The 26,449-nt window shown below is 37.1% G+C and overlaps 1 protein-coding gene across 1 annotated transcript; it reads left to right on the top strand.

Annotated features, from left to right (window-relative positions):
• The first annotated feature begins 315 nt into the window (after positions 1-315).
• LOC136251679 (protocadherin Fat 4-like) lies at positions 316-24,492 on the top strand. Its single transcript, XM_066044125.1, has 6 exons — positions 316-520; positions 4,503-22,140; positions 22,494-22,850; positions 22,902-23,014; positions 23,959-24,026; positions 24,216-24,492. Exons 1-6 carry the CDS (start codon positions 316-318, stop codon positions 24,357-24,359), a joined length of 18,525 nt encoding a protein of 6,174 aa, XP_065900197.1. The 3' UTR covers positions 24,360-24,492.
• The last annotated feature ends 1,957 nt before the right edge of the window (positions 24,493-26,449 follow it).

Here is a 26,449-nt window from a genome sequence, read left to right as displayed (position 1 = left end):
GTAATACAAAGGACAAAGGAACAGTAAAAAGACCGCTATGGTTACGACTTCTTGAATGGCTAAATGAATTACTAAAGGTTTACTATACAAGTGTTATGTTGACTGATAACAAAGTAGATAATGTATGGTCACAAAAATGTACAGTTATGTACAGCTGAAATATAGCCATCGTGACAATTACTCTACAACATAATTTTGTACAACTGGAGGATAATTACAATGTACTATTATTCATGCATGTAACTACAGGAAATTACTAGTATATGTCAACACATCATTACCCCCTTCCCTCCAAGCCCTGAAATGCTTAGGAGGATGTCTGTCCCTAGGAGGGCTTCAACAGGAGGTCAACCTAAGCGCCTTATGTGCAGAACAGGAGGTTGTGATGGCAGAGTGTCAACATTGTTGTGCTGTGCTGTTGGTTTTATCTCTTCAATTCTCTGTACTGACTCTGTTTATGATGTGAATGGGATAAAAGGAGACCCTGAGTCAGTTGACTGGAAACTGTCTGTCAAAGAAGGTACTTGAGTGTTATAAGTCTGTTCCGAATGTGGTCAGCGTGTCTTTTCCACAAGGACATGTCATCTAATTGAGTCTGAATCATGTAAGTAAGAAGTCCAAATTCAAGTGGTAGTGAGTGTTTGTCAGAAGTGCTTGAAGTTTCTCAGATTAGTGTCCTACCTGTGTCTGTAGTTCAAGTGTACACTCATGCTGATCCTGCACTCAGTTGTTCATTACATTAGTAGTTGGCCTCTGAAAGTTCTTGAAGTTTAAGAAAGTTGCATTTTATGGAGTGAACAGTACATCACTTTTAACACAAATGATACATTTGGTGATTTACAAGTAACAGGTGAACTCGAGACCAGGTTTCACTGTACATAAATTCAGCCATTTAGACAAGTATCCAGCGTGAATGAGTACTTTTTTCCACCTGCAGCCAAAGTTACTCAGACTTCTGATGATGTAAGCTGCAAGTGACAAGGGAGTTATTTGGTTTATACACTTTGTCAACGATCCTGCCATATATACTTGGGCTACACAACACACTACCGTGTGTCTTGATATGCATGAGATAATGTGGTAGTTACCTTACACAGCTGCTACTTAATAACAACAGAAAATCTAGTTTGGTCTCAGTGAATTGACTGCATAGGTCTAAAACCAGTTGGTTAATCAGTGTGTGGTGGATCTGGAACTATACATACTGACTTGATCTTATTCATTTCATTAACTTCCACAGTATATATCATTAGTATTCTAGACTCTTATCAACTTCATCAGCAGTGTATCAGGGTTTTTGATGAGTATTTCAACTCTGAGCCAAACTGGCCCATCCCAGACATCTATTGCTCCACCAGTAGTATACCACTGGGCCAATCAGCTTATGTTTGATGTGTATTAGTCACAAAGCTGAACTAGTGCTGAGAAAATTGGAGCAGAAGTCACGAAGTACGTAGGCCATTTTGTGTTTCACACTGGGCCAATGTAGCATCATATTGCCGTATCAAATACCTAGCAGCATATGGTATTTTAGTCCCACATAACAGTACACCTCAGCGCTAATATATATCATCCACTTAGAATAAGACAAACGCTAGTTACTCATATTACAGCTTTAGACTTGTACTCCATTTTACCAGTTAATTTAAACTGCTTATCACATGTGTTCATTTGAGGAGAGATTTCCCTAAAATGCAGCACGTAATAATTGTCAGCCTGGTCGCACTTGCTCTTAAAAGCCAAAGACTTCAAGTCATGGTTCAACCATAGATATTAGAGACTATATATATATGTGCACTTTTGTAGCATAGACAGTCAATAATTGTTTATGTGTTGCCATGAATGTTTTTGTGTGTCACCATATTTTTTTGTGTGGGTTGGCAACTGGCTAGAGAGGCAAAAAACTGTGATGGTAGGGCAAATGTCCAACCCTTGCCATTAACTAGCTTTATCTATATGGCTACTCACAGCCTACTGTACAATGGCGGATCCCCCACCCCCTCAGTGGAAGAGCTGTACCTCCTTTGATAGAAATACTATACACCTTGTCAGACCAAAATCAATTTATATAACTCATGACAGCTGTGTATTATCATCATTTATTGCAAACTCACTTGAACCAAAGTGAAAATAGCTGTCAAACTGTTATCCAGCACCTCCAAACATACTAAGCGCCTCTAAAAATAATTATCATGTTGGTTGTTAAGACTTTTAAACAGCTTTTAAGACTTCACAACCATCTGCAAAGGACATAATGACAAATATCAACGTACTAAAGGAGTGATTATTGCTGCTAAAAATACAGCAACTAACAAGAGAATCCCAACCACATACAACTTAAGCTATTTGTGCCCCTCCCCTTGCCAGCTCCTGGATCCACCCCTGCTGCATATGCTGCTGATTGCTCCATTAGGGGAATCAGAGTAAGACAACTAATGGTACTTATAATATTGTCCTGCCCCAGCCCCCCTGTAGACTATAGTTGCATTAGGATTGAGCCTTAGCTAACCACCACTTTCACTGTAAATAAATTTTCTGTTTCCCATCCTATACCTGCATGCGGGTGGTCCATCCATTTCATTATGAGATTAGCAGCTTTTAAAGCCTGCACGTTGACTACTTTTAGTTTTGGCTTCATCAAGTTTGAAATTTTATTTGTTTGATTTCAGCCAAAAAAGTGGTGATTGAGGCTCTTGTCTCATGCATGCATTGCTGTACTCTGACACCCTTTGTGATCTGATTGTCCAGAAATGGTTAATGACTATGTATTTAGATTGTGTATCCAAGGTATTACTACAACTGCTTTATATGCACTATGAGGCCTGGGAAATGTGAGACTCTAGCACCATACTAATATCTCGATGGTAAGATAATTGTCAGAGCATAGTTCAGGGTGAAAATAATCAGCATAGTTATATCAGTAAAGAGTTTGGAGGTTCTATTGAAGCCTGTTCTAAAAGAAATTAGACTCTTGATTTTTGTCATCCAGCTTGATTGTTTAATCATCTGATGTCTTGCTGTTTACCTCCATCTCCCTTCAATTCTGATTACCTTTTCTTTTTTCTATAGAAAATCTGCACACCTTATTATCCAGTTACAACAGTTGATCTAAATGTGACATAAATAAGAACACCTGCATAATTAAGGAAACTGATGAGGATGGTATTTCCTTGCAGTGACATAACACACAACACTTGCTAAATTATATGTAGTATGACACTTACATGTAGCAGTTGACTAAGTGAGATGTTAATTTAGTAAGATCACTGCTGGTAAGCATTGCATCCCAATCAGTGCTTGTACAATGAATCTAAACAATTGCTTAAAATATTACAAATACTGTATAAATGAATGCTGGTGTCATGCACAGGTATACCTTTTCAAAAGTCACTGTAGAGCAAAAAACATCACCAACCAATTGGAGTTAATTTTGAATGCATCAAGGGTGAATGTAGAACACAGCTGAATGATTAAGGTTCAAATTAAAACTGTGATTACTTGTATCAGCATTCATTCTTGGCTGCTTCAGATATTAGCTGTTTCGGTTTCCAGTTACATTTAATTTTCCTGTTTTACAGCCAAGGTATGGTGTTCTTTCAACTTTGGTAATTATAGTTGGTTGTATTAACATTGATTCTTGCCGCTCCATGCAGATATCAGCTCTTTATGTTACCACAGTTTTTTTTTTTACTTTCATGAAGTCTTTTCTACAGCTAAATTGTTTTTACATTTATACTTGTAGTTTCCTGGACATCCATTTTTACAGTGAATGGTGTTTCAAGTTTTCTCTAATAGAACACATATTTTGAGAAATTCCAATCGAATGCACATAGAATGTTCTAGAGCAATCTCCATTGGTAGATATATGAAATTATAAACCTTTACTAGATAAGTCGATTTTAGCTATATTAAAATAGAAATAAAGTGAGGTGAGCAGCTATGATTGCAATGGCTCAGTGGTTACTTTTTGTTCTCATCCCTGGTTCGAACTCTGGCAGGTATTTTTCATGCATTTTGTTACCCAGCAGTGACTGTTCTATTAGAGTATTTCAGCCCCACAATTTACTGTTATTTGGTTTTACTTTGTACATAACTCGTATAGCTGTTACTTCTTTGTTTTTTGATTCACAAAAGGTACTGCTATGATGGCTAGCCTGTTATACTCCAAATTTCCATAAGTTGTTTACCCCAAAAGTTCAATCTTTTTGTGCAAATAAATGATCATGGCGCCATGGATATTTAATATGAAATGGATGAAATAATAGTCAATCTCAATCCTGCTTCCATGGTAATGATAAATAGTATCAAAAAGTTTTTGCATAATAAATCAGATGTGTTTATACTGTGTTGTCAAGCAGTTCACTATGAAGTTGCTGTATTATTAGCATTGCATGTGTGTGCATGCCTATTACCTGCTAATCATGTCATTATAGACTTAAGCACTATCAGCTATTAGTATTTGTATGTATATTTGGTTGTGTAAAAGGCAATATTCCTTACAGGTAACATTGCATCAGGGCAATCACCACCTAGCTTTTCTGAAAATTTTTACTCCATAAGGCTCCCACAGTTTGGTGAGCCAAGTCAGTATAATATGATAACATGTACTGATCCTGACAATGCTGGTGCTGTTAGCTATCGTTTCATGGGAATGACACCTACTGGAATGTTTACTATTAATGAGAACACTGGTGTTATATCACGTACTCAAAACATTTCGTCTACAAATACATTCGTTTATGATATTCAATGTTCAGATTTTGAAAACTTGATTACTACTAGTGTAGTAGCAATAACCATTTATATGCCTAATCTAAATCCACCTAGCTTCTCTATGTCCACATACGAGTTTTCTATCAATGAAGGTCTATCAGCATCTCCTGTGGGTATGGTAAGTGCCATTGATCCTGATGGAAATAATGTGACCTATATGTTAGAAGGAGTAGACGCAGCTTTCTTTAGAATTTCCTCCTCTAGTGGTCTAATCTTGTCTATAATACCATTTGATAGAGAGACAAGAGACAGCTACACACTTACTGTATTAGCCTATGACACTGTAGTAGAGATGGATAGGAGGTCATCAACTGCCACCGTAAATGTGGTAATAGGTGATGTAAATGACAATCGACCTGTGTTTAGCAGTAGTAGTGTGTCAACAGTTATAATCAATCAAAATTTACCACCAAATGGTATTGTTACAGTAGTGTCTTGTAATGATGCAGATATTGGTGCCAATGCTCATGTGACATATGCTTTATTGGTAGACAGCAATGGAATGTTTTCAATAAGTGCAACAACAGGCAACATAACATTCACAAATGGTTTGTTATCACCAGGTGCAGAATTCCTCATAGTAGTTCAATGCACAGATGGAGTAGGTAGAGAGGTCCGATCTCTGACCATTGCAGTTGAAGAAGAAAACCAACATGACCCTATGCTTGAACATAGCACATTCCTCATGGTGAGCATTGATGAAACAGTACCTACAGGGTACAGGGTGATTGACATTAATGCAACAGATGAGGATGAAGGAGAACCCGGAAGAATAATTTATAGATTGGAAAGAAATTTTAATGTGTTTGGTATCAACTCAATGAATGGTGTAGTGGAAGTTAGTGCTCCATTAGATTATGAGAGTGATGGTGGTATGATGTATATACTACAAGTAGTTGCTGCTAATCCTCAACTCCCTGGAAGTGTAAACCGATCAGTTTCTGCAATTGTACAAGTGACTGTAAATAATATTAACGATCATCCACCACAGTTTCCAGGAGATTACATGATGTCAGTACAAGAAACTTATGTCAGTGAAGAGAACAATATGACTATTATACCACCACCACACAACTTTATGAATATCAGTTGCACTGACAGAGATATTGGGACACAAGCCATTACATATTCCTTAGACAGTAATGTGTTTGTAATTGATCCAATTCTTGGAAACATTTCTGCAATTCAAAATCTAGACTTTGAAACTACCACATCATATTCACTACAGGCTTACTGTTATGATAACAGCTTACCAAATGGGAACAACTTGACTGGAACAACACTAATTGAGATAACCATTCTGCCAGTAAATGAACACAGACCTGAGGTAGAACTTCAAGTAACTTTTGTGAGCATTGATGAAACTACACCAATTTCTACAATTATTGTATCATTTGATCCTAACACTCAAGGACTTTTGAATTACATGGCAACAGATGCAGATAGTGGTGCTGATGGAGATATATTTTATTTTATAGGTGAAGACACTGAACCCGGTTTGTTTTCAGTTGATCAAGAGAGGGGAATCTATCGACTTGCATCGTCTTTGGATGCTGACAATGCAGAGACTGCAATCAGCTTCACTAGGCTTCATGTAGTAGTATGTGACTCTCAAGCTGTTCAGAGGGACTGTGACATAGTAGTAGTGAGGATAATCATTAGTGTGGTAAATGAACATGTCCCAATGTTTACTGAGGACCCATATACCTTTTTGGTAAATGAGAGTGTGTCTACTTCCACTATTGTACCAGTGTTCAACACACTTTGCATTGATGGGGATGAAATGGTAAGACATGGTAGAACTACAGTCACAGTTAGATCTGGAGGAAACAATGTATTTAGTGTGGATGAAAATGGCAACTTCTTCTTACTGTTTCCACTAGATTATGAGAATAATATTAATTATGGTTATGAGCTGGAGTGCACAGATGGAGAATTCACTAACACTACAATGGTGAACATTACAGTATTACCTGTAAATGATAATGTTCCACGGTTTATAGGTAGTCCATTTGCTTTTAACGTATCTGTATCCACTCCAGTACTCAGTCGCATAGGCCAAGTTACTGCTTTTGATGGTGATATTGGTGAGGGCAGTCTGCTGACATACACTTTACAGACAAATGGATATTTTAGTATTGCTCAAGATGGGTACATCACTCTTTTAACAGAACTTGATAATCCTGTTTCCCCTACACCTCCACCTAATTTCTTACTGAGGACTGACTTGACAGATGGAGTGACAAATCTTATGACAAATGTAAGCATAATTCTTACTGATGGCAACTACATAACACCAGTGTTTGGTCAATATCTGTTTATCAATACTGTTGATGAATTGGCAGAAATGGGAACACCTATTCAAGTACTTACTTGTCATGATAATGAAACTGGTGTAAATGGTAAAATTAAGTACCGGATATCTCTAGGCAATACTGAAAGGCTGTTTGACATTGATGCTGACAGTGGTTCTTTGACTGTGGCTGGTAGCCTGGTATTGCCTGAAAATGAGGACACCATTGATCATATTATAACAATACAATGTCGTGATTGTGGTGTCCCTGTTTTATCTGCAACTACGCAACTAATAGTACGTGTTGAAGCTAACATGCAACTGCCAAATGTCTCTAACCAAACTGCATTTGTACTAGAAAATGCAGAGCTAAATGACGAAGTTGTTTGTATTAATACAGATAGTAATAATAACCAGCTGACATTTGAAATAACAAGTGGGAATGATGAGATGAAATTTGTAGTTACTTCCGCTGGTTGTATTATTGTTAGTGACCTACTTGACAGAGAAACTACAAGTGAGTATCATTTACAAGTTCAACTATCAGATGTTTCTAATACTGGTAGTGTGTTTTCAAATATAAGAATATTTGTCAGGGATGTTAATGACAATGATCCTCAGTGTTCATTTATATCTGAAATATTAAGAGTTGAAGAGCAACAACCAGTAAATAGTGAACTAATCACTCTCAATTGCTCTGACATTGATTCTCAAAATAATGCGATACTAAGATACACACTGGACGAGAGCACATTCAACGTAACATCTAGTGGTCAGCTAATTCTCAATGAACCTCTAAACTTCATGCAGCAGAGTGTATACAGCCTGAGAATTAACGTATCAGATAATGGTGGCATTAATGCAAGATCCATACTTGTTACAATCGTTGTGCTTGTCATCCCCAGCAATACTAACCCTCCAATATTTCAAAACCTCCCAGCTTCAATTGATATCAATGAAACAACACCTGCACAAGAAGTCATATATACAGTGCAGGCTACTGATCTTGAAGGTGGTCGGGTGACCTTCAGAATAACAGATGGAGACAATGGTCTGTTCTTGATGGTTCCCAACACTGGTGCCATTATATTGCTCAGGAGATTAGATTTCCATACAGCTCCGTCTCATGTGATAACCATTATTGCATCAGATACAGAACTAGAAAGTGACCCAGCTAATTTGACCATCAATGTTCTTGACATCAATGGATTTTCCCCTTCATGTAGTCAGCAAAGGTACTTCGTAAATGTAGCTGAGAGCATATCACCTGGCACTCTTCTTGATGTACTGTCATGCTCTGGCAATAATCAGGAAGAGAATGGGGAACTGACGTACTCTATCTCAACAAACAATTTTTTTGCAGTAACAAGTGATGGATTTCTATCAGTACTTACTAGCCTTGACTATGAGACTCAACAGCAATATGAACTGACAGTAAATATTTCAGATAATGGAACCTCACCAAAATCAGTATCAGCAATCTTGATCATCTCTGTTTTACCTGTAAATGAGTATGATCCAGTGTTTAGCCAAACAGAGTATCAAGTGTGTATAAATGAGAGCTTAACTATTGGCAGTGTTGTAATACAGGTGTTTGCCACTGATATGGACCTTTCAAGTCACAGAGATGGACAAATCAGGTATACTCTTACTGATGGTGATAACATTCCATTTAGAATTGATAGTAATGGGGTGATTAGGTTAACTGGTACTTTAGACAGTGAGTCTGAGCAAAATTCCACATTTATCATTTCTGTTGTAGCAACTGATGGTGGAACTCCACCACGTTCCATTAGTGGAACAGCGAACATTACAGTAAAAGATGTTAATGACAATACCCCATCATTTGCTCAAGGACTTTACATTGCTAGTATCAGCAGTTCTCTGGCTACTGGTGAAGTGGTTTTACCACCACTAAACTGCACTGACCAAGACAGTGGATTGAATGGAAATGTATCATATCGCCTCTTCGATGACACCATTGCTTTGTTTTCTATCAACAAATCCTCTGGTATTGTTAGAGTAAGGGAGATGTTGCCTGAAGTCTCTCAAGTGTTTGGATTTGATGTAGTATGTGCAGACATGGGATCACCACTGTTATCAGCCACAGTCAATATTTCTATTGTAGTCACAATTCCAGGAAGTGTAGTAGTGTTTTCACCACCAATCTACCATGTAAGCATTCTAGAAAATGCAATATTTACTGAAGTGGAAAGAGTCAGTGCATCATCTAGTGCTGGTAACGTTACTTACAGCCTACTAAACTATCAGGATACATTTGCAATTGATGTTAACACTGGAACCATCACACTATTATCATCGTTAGACTTTGAAATGGTTGAGAGATATACAATCAGCGTACGAGCCACTTCTGGTACTCAACTTGCTGATGCCTTAGTTCAAGTAGATGTAGTAAACATAAATGATGAAACACCAGTTTTTGTTGAAAGGATGTTCACTGTTCAAATCTTAGAGAATACAATTAATCTTAGTAATCCTGTCACAGTGAATTGCACTGACAATGACTCAGGAGCATTTGGAGAAGTACGGTACTCTGTGAACAACAATAACTTCGCAGTTACTGACAATGGGAATTTAAGAGCTCTGAATTCTTTAGATTATGAAATGGTTGAAGCTCTAATATTAACTGTGACTTGTATGGATGGTGGTAACCCAGCAAAAAGTGATAGCATAGCCATTGTTGTAACTGTCTTACCAGTAAATGAGCACCCACCAGAATTCTCTCCAGCTACAGCATCTGTTAGTATAAATGAGAATGTTGGGATTGCTACATTAATATACACTGCCAATGCTACTGATAGAGACTCCCAACCACATAAGAATGTGCGCTATTCAATAGTTGGTGGAAATGAGGCTAATATTTTCTCCATTGATAGTGAAACTGGATTGGTGTTCACAATTGGTCAACTTGATTATGAACAGCAGATTTTTGACAACAGCATTGTACTCACCATACAAGCAAGTGATGAAGATGTTAATGTCATGCCTTCATTTACACCAATGTCCTCTACACTAATTCTAACCATTATAGTGTTGGATGTTAATGATAATGAACCAAGGTTTACAGAAAGTATTTATTCTAATTCCTTCACATCACCAGTAGCTGCTAACACACCATTATTAATGGTCAGTTGTAGTGATGCTGACAGTGACAGCAATGGGGCAGTAACATACTTAATTAACCCAGAAAATGGCTTATTTCAAATTTCTGATCTAGGAACTATTATGAATACAGCAGAAATTAATTTGTTGTCAGGAATGGCATACATGTTAAATGTACAGTGCAGTGATGGTATCTTTATGGATACCAGTCGAACAATTATTACAGTCTTGGTTGACATGGTTGGTCCTGTGTTCAATGACAGTAACTACATGTTCAGACTGTCAGAGAGTTCCAGTATAGGATATCAAGTTGGAAGGGTATTTGCTTACAACTTTGATCCCCTTAATCAAGATTCAATTGAATACTCTAGCAACAACACTAACTTTGTCGTAGATAGAACTACTGGTGTAATCACACTTGTTACTACACTAGATTATGAAACACTCAGTCCACAGACTGATTTTACTATTACAGTATATGCAACTGACAGTGCAGGACTGACCACCTCTGAAATTGTGATAATAATATTAGATAACTTGAATGAACATGGCCCAGTAATTGATGCTTCCAACCGTGTAGTAGCAATTTTAGAAAATGAGCAGATAGGAACTATGATATCTAGTGTAACTTGCCAAGATTCAGATGATGCTGCTGACAATTTATTACCAACTTTGTCTGTGGTGACTGATCTAGCTAACACACCAATTGGTTTCACATTTCAATACCCAGCAAACCTTGAGCTAGTCACCAATACCCAACTAGACTATGAAATGGAAACACAGTATTTAATTATGTTACAATGTCAAGACTCTGGAGGGCTTATTTCGATGGCTACTATAAGAGTAGTGATAGAACCATTTAATGATAATCCTCCAATATTTAGCCAGGCACAATATACTACCAGTTTGTTTGAAAACCCTAGTATTGGATCTCCAGTATTTACAATTACTGCTAGCGATAGTGATCTTGGCAATTACAATCAAATTCAATACAGCATCACTGGTGGAAATACAGGGGATGTGTTCTCTATTGATTCCACCTCTGGTTCGATCACAGTATCTGGACTGATTGATTTTGAGACTTTAGCAAGTTATGAATTACTTATTCAAGCAACCAACATAATTCCTGCAGGAGATCAGTCAGGATCACAGCCTCTCTCTGCCACAGCACAACTTCGCATTGAAATATATGATTTAAATGACAATCGTCCATCACTAGATCCTTTACTTGTGATCAGGAGCATAGTTGAAAACACCCCAATCCCAATAACAGTTCAGCACTTTCAGTGTACAGATAGAGATTCTGGTCAAAATAGTGAAGTTGCTCTCTTGGTCACAACTGGTAATGCTGTATTCTACTTTAATGATGATGGAAATTTGTTATTCAATGGAACTTCAACCATTGGTACTTATTCTGCTTTGGTAACATGTTCAGACATGGGAATGCCTCAGCAATCAAGTATAGCACAAGTGAGACTAATAATTCTTTCTGAAAATCAACACCCTCCTATACTGCCTGTTTCACAATATAATATCACCATTTCAGAAGACCAACCCATTGGAGAATGTTTCTACTACATAGTAGCTACTGATGCAGATGGAAATGAGACTGCAGATGGTCAAATACGATACACAATAACTCCACAAAATATTTTAATGGATGTAATCTCCATTGATCCTATCACAGGTTGCCTATTTTTAGTCACTACTGTGGACATTCAAACGGTAACAATATATTCTTATACAGTCACTGCCACTGATGGTGGTTCTCCTTCACAAAGTAATTCAGCAGCTCTTCATTTAACTATCAACACAGCAGGTAATTCTCTACCTCAGTTCACGCAAGATCACTATGTGACAGCAGTCTCAGAAACATTTGGATTTGACCAAGTAATATTTACAGAAATCTCATGTACTGATCCTGACCCATTTGATACCATACAGTATATTATTCTACCTAGTGGAAGCCATGAATTGTTCTTTATACACCCTACCACTGGTTACCTATCTATTGCTAATGGAAGGACACTTGACTTTGAGGTAACTGATACACACACACTACTGGTAGCCTGTATGGACACTCAAAATGCTTCAGCAACTGCTGACCTTACTGTCCGTGTTAATCCGGTTAATGAAGACACTCCTGGGTTGTCAACTACAATAACTACAGTACCAGAGACTGCTTATATTGGTTTCTTAGTGACTATTCTTTCTGCAAGAGATCACGACTCTGGTCCAGATGGTGAAGTTCGCTATGATATTGCTGATAATACTAATGTATTTGCACTAGATCCAATGACAGGAAGAGTTATACTGTCATCATCACTTGATTATGAAAGTGGTCCTAGGAGTTACAACTTAACAGTGACTGCAGCTGATTTATCAGAAACAGCTCCTAGAACAGGAACAGCTTTACTAATAGTTTCTGTTGAAGACATAAATGACAATGCTCCTAGTTTTGCTAATGACATGTATAAACGAAACCTCTCAGCAAGTTCATTTTTAAATGCTGTGGTCATATCCATTAACTGTACAGACAATGATGCTGATCAAAATGGAGGAATAACTTATCACATTCTTCCCAACCCACCTTCTACTGATCTATTCTCAATTGACACTAATAATGGAATGATAACAGTTTCTGCAAACTTGGAAAATAGACAAGTTGATAATGCAACATTCTTTATTACTTGTCGTGATAATGTCCACCCTGTTCTGTCAGACACAACACTAGTTGCTATTTGTATTCAAGAACAAAATCAACATTCTCCAGTGTTTGCTAATAATAGCTATACAATGAGTATTCCAGAGACTCGCCAACTGCTACAACCATTGCTAACAGTTACAGCAACTGATAATGACACCGGTCCATTTGGACGAATAACTTACTCAATAGAATCAGATCCTGACCAAATATTTTTCATAAACTCTACAACTGGAACAATCATGCTACTAAAGCAACTGAACTATGAAAGTCAAGTAAGACATAGTTTTACTGTTGTTGCTACTGATGGTTTACCAGATAGCATAAACCGTAGGTCGGCCTCTGCTATGGTCACAATTAATGTAGGTAGTGTCAATGAATATACACCCAGGTGTCCTAGGCCAATATATATTGGTATAATAGCCAACCAGTTCAATGGCGAAATTTTGAATTTTTCATGTGTGGACAGAGATATTGGCTTAGATGGTACACTGACTTATACCATTACTGGAGGAAGCCACTCAAGCAATTTTAGCATTCAAGGATCAACTCTTACCCTGGAAGCACCAATAGCACCTGATGATGCAGAAGAGAGGTATAGTCTAAATATTACCATTTCAGACATGGGAGATCCTCCACTACAAGTAGTTGTGGATGTGGAAATATTGTACTCATTCGAGAATTTAGTGCCACCGATATTTGTTGGTACCCCCTACATGTGTAACATATTAGAATGTGCTAATATTGGTACTGTGGTATGTAATGTTATGGCTACAGATACAGATCGTGGCATACAAAGAGAAGTCACCTATTCACTCACTGGAACAAGCAGTTCATTTTTCAGAATCAATCCAACCAATGGGATTATTTATCTAGCATCAACATTAGATAGAGAAACATTAGAGACACTATCATTTCAAGTAATAGCAAGTGACCAAGATCCTAACAACCCAATGAATACATCAACCCTAGTTATTATTGAGGTTTTGGATTGCAATGATAACTGTCCTATTTGTTCACTAGACTTTTATGAATTTCTCATCTATAGCAACTCATTAGATAACTCTCCAGTTGGCCATATTACCTGTTCTGATGTTGATGTAGGAAACAATGGCATTCTACAATACACTATCACAGAACCACCCAGCACATTTAGTATCACAAACAATGGTGGTTTGATTCTACAAAGAAGAAGTGACCTTAACCCATCAAATTCCATCTTGATAGAGATTCTTGTTAGTGACAGAGGTAATCCAAATTGTTTTGTTTCAATATTAGCAAGTGTTCGTGTTGTGTTTGGCAATGCAATGAGCCCTCGGTTCAATAATTTGCCATATACTGCTAGTGTTCATGAAGATACTCAGTTGTTAGATGCCATATTTCAGCTTCAAGCATCTGATGGAGATAGCAGTGATCTGACATACGAATTGGTCTGTGATATTTCAAATACATTCTATGTTAATCCTAACACAGGAGAAGTTGTACTGGTAAGGCCATTAGACTATGAGACTCGACAGTTATATGCAATTGATGTTGCAGTGATGGACAGTGGTAGTTATGATGGTACCAATATTCTCACTGCAAATACTACAGTACAAGTTAATATCCAAAATTTAAATGATAACACTCCGACCTTTGACTCTGGTGTATATGGTACCATTATACCACGATCACAACCAGTCAGTAGCAGAATCATTAATGGTACATGTAATGACAATGATCTTGGAACATTTGGTGATGTCACTGTGACATGGGATGGTGGTAGTTCTCCATTTGAACTAGTAGTTGCTAGCGGTAACTTTTCAATTAGAGTAATGCGCTCACTTGCTCCTGGAAGTCACACAATTAACTTGACATGTACTGATTGTGGCAATGTAAGTTCCTCAGCTATGCTATTTATTTCAGTGCGTGCTCCACCAGATCCTCAGTTTACAAACACTAGGTATGAATGGCTATTACAAGAAAGTGCAAACATTTCGGCAGCTTATACTAACATTATGGCTACATCTCCTGATAACAAATATCCAATGGTTTACTGCTTTGTTGATGATTCAGAACACTTTTCTATAAATTCAGCCACTGGCGTGGTGTCTCTAACACAAACATTGGATTATGAGACACAAGCTCAGTTTGGCTTGATTGTGAGAGCAACTGATGCAGTAAATCGATTTACTGATGTTCTGCTACTAGTACGAGTACTGGATGTTAATGATCAACTCCCACTAGTTCCACCATCAGCTATTCTGTCCATCAACCACAGCCACCCTGTAGGTGCCCCATTTGCCTTTTTAACATGCTCTGACAGAGATGTTATAGATGCTGATGCACACTTTAATTTTACCTTTGGTCCACCTAGTCAAATTTTCTTTGTAGATGATGTTGGTGTAGTGTATTTGGTTGGGCAACTTGACTTAACACCAGTTTATACCTTGCCAGTGATATGCTTTGATGTCAACTCTCCAGAGATGAGATCACTTGGTGTTGTCACTATGAATGTGATATTCAACAACCTCTATCAACCTTCGTTTGAGTTTCAAAATTATCATACCAGTATCTCTGACAGGGCATCCATTGGGGATGTAGTAATACAGGTGACAGCAACTGATAGAGATGTTGGCATGTTTGGTCAAGTTTCGTACTCAATACTTGATGGAAACTACAACAATCACTTCTTTATAAATAGTTCATCTGGAGAAATTAAAATACTGCTTGATTTAGACCACGAGCAAACAAGCACGTTTAATCTGACTATAGCTGCTATTGATGGTGGCCTCACAACCTCAGATAATTTACGTCAAACTGGCACAGCTCTTGTACAAGTGTTTGTTTCAGACTACAACGACAATCCACCCACATTTGATCAATCCCTCTATCACCTTAATATAACCACAGCAACACTCAGGAACACATTAATAGGAAATGTAGTTTGCAGTAACTATGATGAAGGGAGAAATATGGAAATATCTTATTCCCTTAGGCCAGAGGATATCTACTATTTCTCTATCAGTGGTACAGGGGGAGTATTTCTAGTAGATGAACATTCCTTCCCAGCCCCATACACTTTGACTGTAGTGTGTACTGACAACGGCTCACCTCAGTTATCGTCCACTACAATTTTGTCAATTATTGTAAGACTGGAAGACCCTACAGCACCAGTTTTTAATCAAAGTGTTGTGGAAATCGCAGTGAATGAAAACATTACATTGTTCACCTTAATGACATCATTATCAGCCACTTCAATTGACTCTACACTTAAAGTAAGATACCACATTTCATCAGGAAACACTGATAACACATTTGGCATTGATGGAGTAACTGGAGAGCTGTATAATATTCGGCTACTTGATGCAGAATTGGTCAGTGAGTACAGCATCACAGTGGAAGCTAGTTATACTGAATATCTGACAGCTGTGTCATATGCATTGGTAACTGTAAGGGTGACAGATATCAATGACAATGCTCCTTACTTTGTTCCCAGTCCATTATACAGTACAATGATTTCCGAAGCTATTGGCATGCAAGAAGTGCTGATAGTTAGTTGCACAGACTACGACACCATTACTGACATTACATATTCAATTGCTGATGGAAACTCTGACCAGACATTTGAAATTAATACTTCAGGAGTAGTATTTTCCACTGGTGGCTTTGACTATGAATTAACATCTTTATACACATTTACAATAACTTGCAATGATGGAGGTATAACACCTCGAACTGCTATAGCACAAGCAATCATTGCCATCATACCAGAGAATGAGCATGTTCCTAATTTCTCTGTAACCAAATATAACCTGACTGTATCTGAGAATGCTGAGTTAGGTACATCAGTGGGTGATGTGTCTGCAACTGATAGTGATCAAGGCCCACATGGTCATGTCACATATCAGCTTGTAACAACTCCTCCATTTATTGCATTTTTTATTCATCCAATTACTGGGATTGTTCAAGTGTCTGGCACTCTGGACTATGAGAGTATTCGCATTTATGAAATGAGTGCAATTGCAACAGATAGTTATGTAGAGAGTTCAGTACCTCTCTGTGTGACCATACTGGATGTCAATGACAATGCTCCTGAAATATCACCGCAAATTTCCATCAGAGAAATTGAGCACAATACAACAGCTAACACTGTTGTAAGCCATTTTGATTGTTCAGATGCTGACACTGCTAGCTCACAAGATATGCTTACCATGAACATAACAAGTGGTAATAACATGGGATGGTTTACGTTAACAGGTGATGGTGACATAGTTTGGATAAATACTGTGAACATTGCTTCTGTTATCATAACCACAATAGAAATTCACTGTTATGATGGAAGTAGGATAAGTGAACCAGCACACTTCACTTCTGTTGTCTACCCTGCTGGGAGGTCCATACCTCGATTTATGCCCTCTCATACTTATTTGTTTGCAATTGATGAACACTCCACAATTGACACTAGCGTAGGCACAATCATGACAGACTCCACTGTGCATTTTTCAATACTAAATCCAATCAACAACCTTCAATTTGATATAGATTCAGCCACAGGTGAAATACAAGTAAGATTAGACATTGATTATGAGTCTCAACAGTCATACAATTTTGTGGTTATTGCTAATAACACTGCAGACTCCAGTTCTAATGCAGCTGCTGTGAGGGTAGTTGTTAATGATGTCAATGACAATCCACCCATGTTTTCACAAGACATATATTCCATTTCTCTGCCAGAAAATTTACCAATTCCATCATATGTGTCAACTATTGTTTGTACTGACAGCGATGCAGATGATGATATTGAAATTACAGCAATAGTTCAGGGAAACACTAATAATCCATTTACAATTTCTGGAGATGGTATTTTGTCAGTAGTATTACCTCTGGATTTTGAAACCATGGCAACATATAATCTACAACTACTTTGTTCTGATGGCACAAGAAATGATATAGCTACAGTGAGTGTCACTGTTACATCTGTCAATGAGCATCCTCCAGTGTTCATCAATACACCATACATGAGCACAGTAATGGAAAGTAACATGACTGGAAGGCACATCATCACAGTAACAGCTAATGATGCTGACAGAGGTAATGGTGCTAATGTTATGTATAGCATAGTCAACAGTGTTGCTGCTGGTAAGTTTGAAATTGATACAATCAGTGGAGCAATAAGAAATAGCCAACCATTACTAGTAGCTGATCTGACTCACTATGCTTTAGAGGTGCTGGCTACAGATGGGGGATCACCCAATACATTTACTTCTACTACATTAGTTGTAGTAGAAGTGACTGACACTAATGAACGTCCAATGTTAATACTTGGAACAACTGAAATAATTGCTTCCACTGCAACTCCACCACAAACTGTCCTGCTAACCTTCCAGTGTATTGATAATGATATTGGTCAAAATTCTCGTCTACAATTAAGTCATCGAATTACTCCTACTCTTGGAATTGATGTGCGTACACTTACATCAGATGCTGGAATAGTTATTGGCCAACTGTATGTGAACATGACCCTACAGTTTGGTGACTACATGTTGACTATTACCTGTTCTGATGGTGGTAACCCACCATTACCTCAATCAAATAATGTCAATTTGAGAGTTCTTAATGCAAATACTGAAGGGCCCAAGTTTCTAAATAGCTCCTACGTTGTATTTATATATGAAAATGTAACCATCAATACATTTCTGATAAATGTTTATGCCACTGATCTTAATGGAGTGCAATATGAACTTGTGGATGGAAATGATGAAGATATTTTTTACATTATTCCAACTAATGGAAGTATTTTTATTCAGAGAGCTGTTGATGCAGACTCTGGTCCATCATCTTATAATTTAACCATTCTGGTTACTGACCTGGCCCCTGCACTACCACTAACTGCTACCACTATAGTTAATGTACTAGTATTAAACATCAATGACCACAATCCTGAAATTAATCCATCTGAATCTGCACTTATACATGTTCCAGAAACGATTTCAGTTGGCACATGGATCAAACAATATTCCTGCAGTGACATAGATGGTCATATGACCAGCTTAGGAATAGCACAGGATGGTAACATTGGTATGGCATTCAATATTATTGCTGATTCAGAAAGTGACATATTTTCTGTTACACAGCGAACAACTTTAGATTATGAGAGGGAGACTGCATATACACTAACTATCTTGTGCACTGATGAAGCTAGTGCTATTTCTCCCAGTCGTACAGCATCAGCAACATTAATTATTGTTGTATATCCTATTAACATTTATGCACCTGAATTCACTAATGAGACATACAAATTTTATATTTCAGAAAGAAGCCTCCCAGGTACGTCTGTTGGAACTGTTTCAGCAACTGACACTGACAATAGGACAATGTCTGCAATCAGATATTCCCTCATCTCATCTTTACCAATCCTAGATGCATTTACTATTAGCTCTTCAACAGGAAACATCATCACCACAGCAGCCTTTAATGACAGTGTATCAAACTATAATGTCACAGTAGAGGCATCTGATGGAGACTTAGTGGCAGTGACAGGACCTCGTTCAACCAGAATTTTAGCAATGGTGTGTGTATCTGGTATAAATGATAACAGGCCAGTATGTTTAGACCAAACTATTAGGGTAATACTAAATCAAACTACATTTTCAGTAAATACTGGTGTAACAAATATCACTTGTAGTGACCAAGACAGTGGCCAAGATGGCTTGCTAACATACTCATTCATCTCCACCTACATTAATGGATTTGCCATCAGAACAGTCAATGACATGATTGGTGAAGTGTTAGTATTTGGAACAGTAGAGCCTCGTGTATACATTCTAGTGGTGAATGTGTCAGATAGGGGAACCCCCACACAGAGTGAAGTTGTCCATGTCATCATTAACATTCAAAGAGCTCCGGATAATAGGTTACGGTTTTCTGACCCATTCTTTAGTATGAATGTCAGTGAGAAAACTGTAACATCAACAGTCATATTCTGTGGATCTAACTTTATGAGTAGGCTAGTGAACGTAGATGGCACGATAGAGTACTCTATGGTGGTTAGCCCAGAAATTCAGTCTTTGTTTAGTATTAACATATTTACTGGTGACATAACTCTTCTTCAACCATTAGATTATGAGACAACTAGTGTTTATGTGATCAGCATAGATGCAGAAGATGACAGTGGAACACAAGCACATGCCAGTCTCACCATTATGGTTATCAACTATAATGATGAGATTCCAGAGTTCAATATGAATGAGTATTATGTCAATGTCACCGAAAACCAAAACAGTGGCACATTAGTGTTGCAAATTGTAGCAACAGATGTTGACTTTGGTCCGGTATCATACCACTTGTCAACTGATTCCACTGAGTTCACCATTGACCAAAGTACTGGTCGTATAACAACACTAAGGCCACTGGATAAAGAACTCACACCATTTACTCTAACCATACAGATCAATGCTACTGACAATGGCAACCCACAACTATTTTCCATTGCCAATGTATTTATTACAGTCCTTGACTTAAATGACAATGCTCCTGTCTTCAACCAAACAGAATACCTGGTCAATATCACAAATTTATCTTCAGCTGGTCGCCTTGTTGCACTCAGTGCCTACGATCTTGACTCCAGTTCTGAATTAAGATATTCTATAGATGATGACAGTGGTTTGTTTTTAATAGATCCAGTCTCTGGTGTTCTCCAGTTGAGAGCAGCTGTGCCGCCAAGCCATCAGCAGTTTTATGCTTTTACAGCATTTGTGACTGATGGTTTGAATGCAACAAATACAAGTGTTCTAGTCCAAGTGTTTAGTGTTACAGCAATAGAACTTAACTTTCCAGAAATGCTCACTGCAGAAAGATATTCATACAACATAACTGAGTTCCTAGTTAACAATGGATTTAGTGTTTCAATGGATGCACGGTACACAATTCTGTCTGGTAACACAGGTGATAATTTCCAAATTACAGCTGGAATTGTAACTAATAGAAATGAACTAGATCGTGAAACAGTTGATAGGTATGAAATAATAGTAGTGGTTAATTCCACCGAAAGTCAATTCAATGTAGCATTAATCGTCACCATCAGTGACATCAATGACAATGAACCAATATTCAGTCAGTTACTATATGAATTTAGCATTGTAGAAAGTCATTATATCTCACCAAATACACTTGGACAAATCCAAGCCACAGATAGAGATGCAGGAATCAACAGCAGAATATCATTTCAGATTGTAAGTGATGAAGAAGTGCCATTCATTATAAGAGCTACAATAGCTGGAAATGAGGTAGACTTTAGTGCCATTGGTGGCATTGACAGAGAAAATATTGCAGACTACAATCTGACCATTATAGCCAAAGACTTTGCTCCTATAAATACTTTAACAAGCACAGCATTCATCCTAGTAGATGTAGTAGATGTGAATGACAATGCACCCAAATTTTCCCCCATTGCTCCACCGACTGCAGTTGCAGAGACACCTCCTGGTAGTACAATTTTAATCGTAACTGCCACTGACAGTGATGAAGGAAGAAATGGAGAGATTGCTTTCCTTATAAATGCTACAAATAATGGAAATGATGTCACTGATAATTACCACCTGGAAAATGTTACAAATGGAGTAGTTCGTCTGATAACAAACAGGACAGTTGGCCTGAACAGTGATGGGACTGAGTTTAAAATCACAGCTGTAGATGGTGGTCCGGTTGGTCACTACCCCACCAGTGTAACTGTTCAAACTATCACATTTTCTCTTACAGTGGGAAACTCTAATCCTCAATTTACATCTCCAGTTTATACTGGACAAGTATTACAGTGGAGTGAGCCTGATCCTGATGGTGTGGTATTGCAGATAGTTGCATTTGACAATGACTTTGGCAACAGGGGACAAATTAAATATCAACTCTTGGGAGAAGCAAGTCAAGTCTCATCTGCAAACCATCCATTTATCATAGACCCAGACACAGGATACATTTATCGTGGTAGAAGAATTTCAGATCCACTATCAACAAGATATGAGTTCTATGTTGAAGCATTGGACAATGCCCCAGGACAACCAGGAAGGGATACTGCATTTGTCATTATTGATGTGTTCAGTAGCAGCAATGTCCTGAATGTGTACACCTGCAAAACAGCTGAATTTGTACAAAACAACAATGAACAATTTAGACAAGGAGTAGAATTTTTGATCAAGAAGCAAAGTGACAGAGGTTCATTGTTTGTACAAGATATATTTGATGTATTCAGTGAGCAACAAGAAGATGACATGTAAGTTATACCAGACAGTAAGTCTATTACACAATAATTAACCTGGACAACAAATTTCATTTGGATTATATACACACCTTAAACTGAGACCCTGCAGGTATTTGTTTCCCATGTAGGCTATAGTTGTGCTCAGAATTATATTTGTGCATGATGCTTAAACTATTCAGTGCAGTTTGTTACAACAATGAGTTACCTATCCATGCATCCTTTATATTGGTACTAAACCTATAGTTCTTGAGGCATTGTAACCATTGACAACAATAACATGATCAATATATGTACAAGGTGATTAAATGTAGTAACATACATGAAAAGACGTACCAACTGTTAATTTTTTTAAATTTTGCTTGCAGGATAATGGCAGTGGTAAGAGTTTACATGATAAGGCAAAACAATTTCTATCCAAACTGGACTAGTGAACTCTATACATCAGACACAGTAGCAAGAACATTACCAAAAATGTTTTATAAAGGAGAAGTTTTGAAAAATTTCTTGAATACATCAAAATTTGATAATACAAATACAAGGCTAGTTGAAGAGCTGTGTATTGTAGATGTCAGACTAATGAGTGTATCTGATGAAAATCCCACTACATGGCCAGAATCAACAATTGGAATAGCTGTAATTACTGTGTGTGCATTTTTACTACTTTTATTCTTGATATGCTGGATCTGTGTGTGCTGTTTGAGAAAGGCGGAGAATAAAGAAGAGTAGGTTGCTCCACATATTTTGTCTTGTATTTATGTATTAATTACATGTAGCCCTAACATACTCAGAGTAACAGATGACACATTCTTCCCACAAGAATTTCCATTTGGACAAAGAACAGTTTGGCTTAACCCCACTATGGATGATGGTGATGAATACACTGACGGTTGGGTGACACTTATGGGTAGCCACCTACCCTACTGTTTTCATAGCTTATTTTATACATATAATAGAAATATTAATTATGCTTAAATAAATTGTGGGTGGGGCTACATAGTATACTGATCCACTCAGCTGAAAATTGCATTTCTACTACGTACCTTTGGTTGTTATTTGTCACCATGATGAATCATTACCTGCTAGCAGTTTTTTCTTCAAAGTCACAGGTATAAATGAAAGATCCTGTATTATGCATTGAAAGTCAGTAAAATTTTTTGCAATATACTTTATCATTATATGGTATCTAATTCAGTCATTTATTGGTTGTATCAAGAGTTCATGAACTCTTGGTTGTATGATTTAGTTAAGTTTGTTTTTTTGATGCACAAGATCTTTCATTGTACTTGTGGCTAATAAATAAAAGGCAGCCTACAGTTGTTATTGTGACACAAATTATAGACAAAGATTGTCGAAAATTGACTACTTTTGAGCACAATTTGTGCCATAATAGTAAATTGTAAGCTGCCTTTTATTTGCTTTATTTATCAGCAACAAGTACAATGAAAGGTCCTGTGCATCAAAAAAAGCCAGCTTAACTAAATCATATAACCAATAAATAACTGAATTAGATACCATATAATATGACATGATAAAGTATATTGCAAAAACCTTTTATTGACTTTAATGCATGGGATCTTTCATTATACCTGTGACTTTGAAGAAAAAAGTACTGATTTATTATTGTGACACAAATAACAACCAAAGGTAGTAGAAATGCAGTTTTTGGTTTAGTGGATCAGTACTATGTAGCCCCACCTACAATTCATTTATGTGTAATTAACATTTCTACTATATTTCCTTACAATATCTACATATAAAATAATTCAAGTATAGTAGGGTAGGTGGCTACCTTAATGCATATTGTTTTTTATCATTTTTACATTTGTATAGATGATCCAGAGAGTAGAATGCCATATAAACATTATGATGAAAATGAAATGACAACCAGTTTTATGAATGTAAGAAACTTACCATAGAGTCTATTGGTTCATGTAAAGTATGTTCCTTTGCTGCTGCTGCTGCTGCTGCTGCTGCTGCTGCTGCTGCTGCTGCTGCTGCTGTTGCTATGTGCATATAAGTGTGGAAATAACCTAAAATACATGTTGGAAGTGTGTACAAAATTACAAGATGTATATATTGCCATACAGGATAAACAATCAGATTACAACAATGAAAATGTTTCATATCCATCTAATTCTGATGTATCCGTGGTTACCTCAGAGGAAAGGCAATCTCAAATAAAATGGAACATGGAGACTATGCAAGAAGGTGAAAATATTTTGAAGAAATAAGAGGAAGAGGAATGAGTCAAACAGAATACACATGCACAATAAAATTATATACTCGTTACACATAATTTTAATAACCGTAGTGTAAGAACACGTATAGTTGTATTTGCCAGTATGTTGCACTATTGTACAATCATCCTTGACATGGTAATGAATGTACGTTCACCATTACTTGTGTATTGGCCTCAGTCATAGTGCCTAGAAGTTTATTAAGCTACTGCAAACATGGCTGCAGTTACTAACTTTGTCCACATAAACTTAATTACATAGTCTCTCACCCCTGCCAGCATCGTAATTTTTCTTACAACATCATGGATTTTGTGTACTTCAGCCATTCATTACCCTTTAAAGTGGCTATAGCTATCTAGTTCAGCTATGTAATGAAATGAAACTCTTCTTTCCCACATTGAGTATAGGAGGATGAGAAACTAATACAGAATTAAGCTCATGTGACCTTAAGTAATACAGCTATGCAATTATATTAAATACTTTAAATATAAAGCATGCAGTGCTGGCTGCTGGCTGTAAAAAGCTGTTATATGGTGTAAACTGTGTTGATTTGACTTAAATAACATCAGGAGTTATACATATATGACAAACTGACATTGTAAAACTTGCCAATTCTATTTTCTGATTAGCAGACTTCTGGACAAAACAGCAACATAAAAATTATTGTTAGTTTTGTGGTACTTCATGCAGGGAAATCAAGGAATACAACCTTAACGATCATATAATTTGATAAAGGTTCACAAGACCATTCAAAATCACTTCAGTTCCTTGGTCTCCAGCTTTCAAGTAGTAGTTTGAAGACTACAATTTTGCATGCATGCATTTGTATATTGAAATTTTCAGCCAGGGGCTTATTAAAGGGAGTTCCAGAAACCTCCTTTGAAATAATTAGCTTTTGGACTTGCAGCAAGAACACCAGACTATCTTTGTTTGGCAGCACAAATAAACAGAATCAATGGGAACAGAGAAAAGCAGTATAGTTACTATATAGTAGGAAATTTACATTGATTCCTCAAATGTAGTAAGGAAGAACAAGGATATGTGCATTGAAAAATTTCAGCAAAAGATCAAGATACTCTAATAAAACAGTTAGATGTAGAGCAGTCAAAACTATGCTAATAGAACATTCATAATGGAACGCAATTTTCAAAAATGGTATTTATAAATTTACTGCAAAACTACAGTAACTTGAAAGTAAGTTAAAGAATAGTTTAGCGGCTATATCTTGAGGTTTTCATTTCAACTGGAGAATCAGAAATGTAATTGAATCACTACCATACCTGGCCAGCTGTTCAAGACAAATCCCAGGTGGTCTCCAGATTTGGTAGTAGCTATGCGGGTCTGGGGCACAGCTCCCACATTAATGATTTTGTGGATAAACTAATTTCAATACATTATGCATGCACATGCTTGGTTCCATTTAAGTCCTAAACGTCTATATTCACACATCTCCACTAATTTATTCACATGCATATCACTGGGTTTAGTATATAGTAATATGCCCTTGTGCAAGGAAGTGATCCTTGAGAGAAACATACATACACTAACAACAGACATAGGATTGAGTGAAATTTTATTTGGTCCCTATAAATATGCACCATTGATAGTTCTGTTTTATACTAGAAGCAGACCGTGAAACAAAGTGATTTCTGTTAAACCACATATAGATTACCAAAAATGATATTCCATTGAGAGTAGTCAAATTCTAGTAGACTATTCAGCTTATTAGTTGATTTATTATTGTTTAAGTGCCAATCTGTCATATGATAGTATAAAACTAGTTCAACAAGTTGTTGCATGATGACACCTGCAGACAACTGAAGTCAGACTAGTTAAGGTACACTGTACTTATTTGGTCAATAGTTACAGATTAATCATCATCACATGTGCATACTGTACAATTTTGTTAATGTATTTTGTGAACTTTTGGGAGCTTTAAATCAGTGCTTCAATTATATTCTAAAAATGCATGATGAAATAGTTACCATGAAGATCTATTATCCAAGCTTTTCAGTGACCAGCACTGAAGGCCTGACAGCAACTTGTGCTGCAGCCTTTGGAAATACCCAACTTAACTAAATTGG

This window comes from Dysidea avara, chromosome 3 (genome assembly GCF_963678975.1).
Source record: "Dysidea avara chromosome 3, odDysAvar1.4, whole genome shotgun sequence".
Classification (NCBI taxonomy): Eukaryota; Metazoa; Porifera; class Demospongiae; order Dictyoceratida; family Dysideidae; genus Dysidea; species Dysidea avara.
Note: the sequence above shows the minus strand (reverse complement) of the source record. Positions and strands in the feature narration are given on the sequence as shown.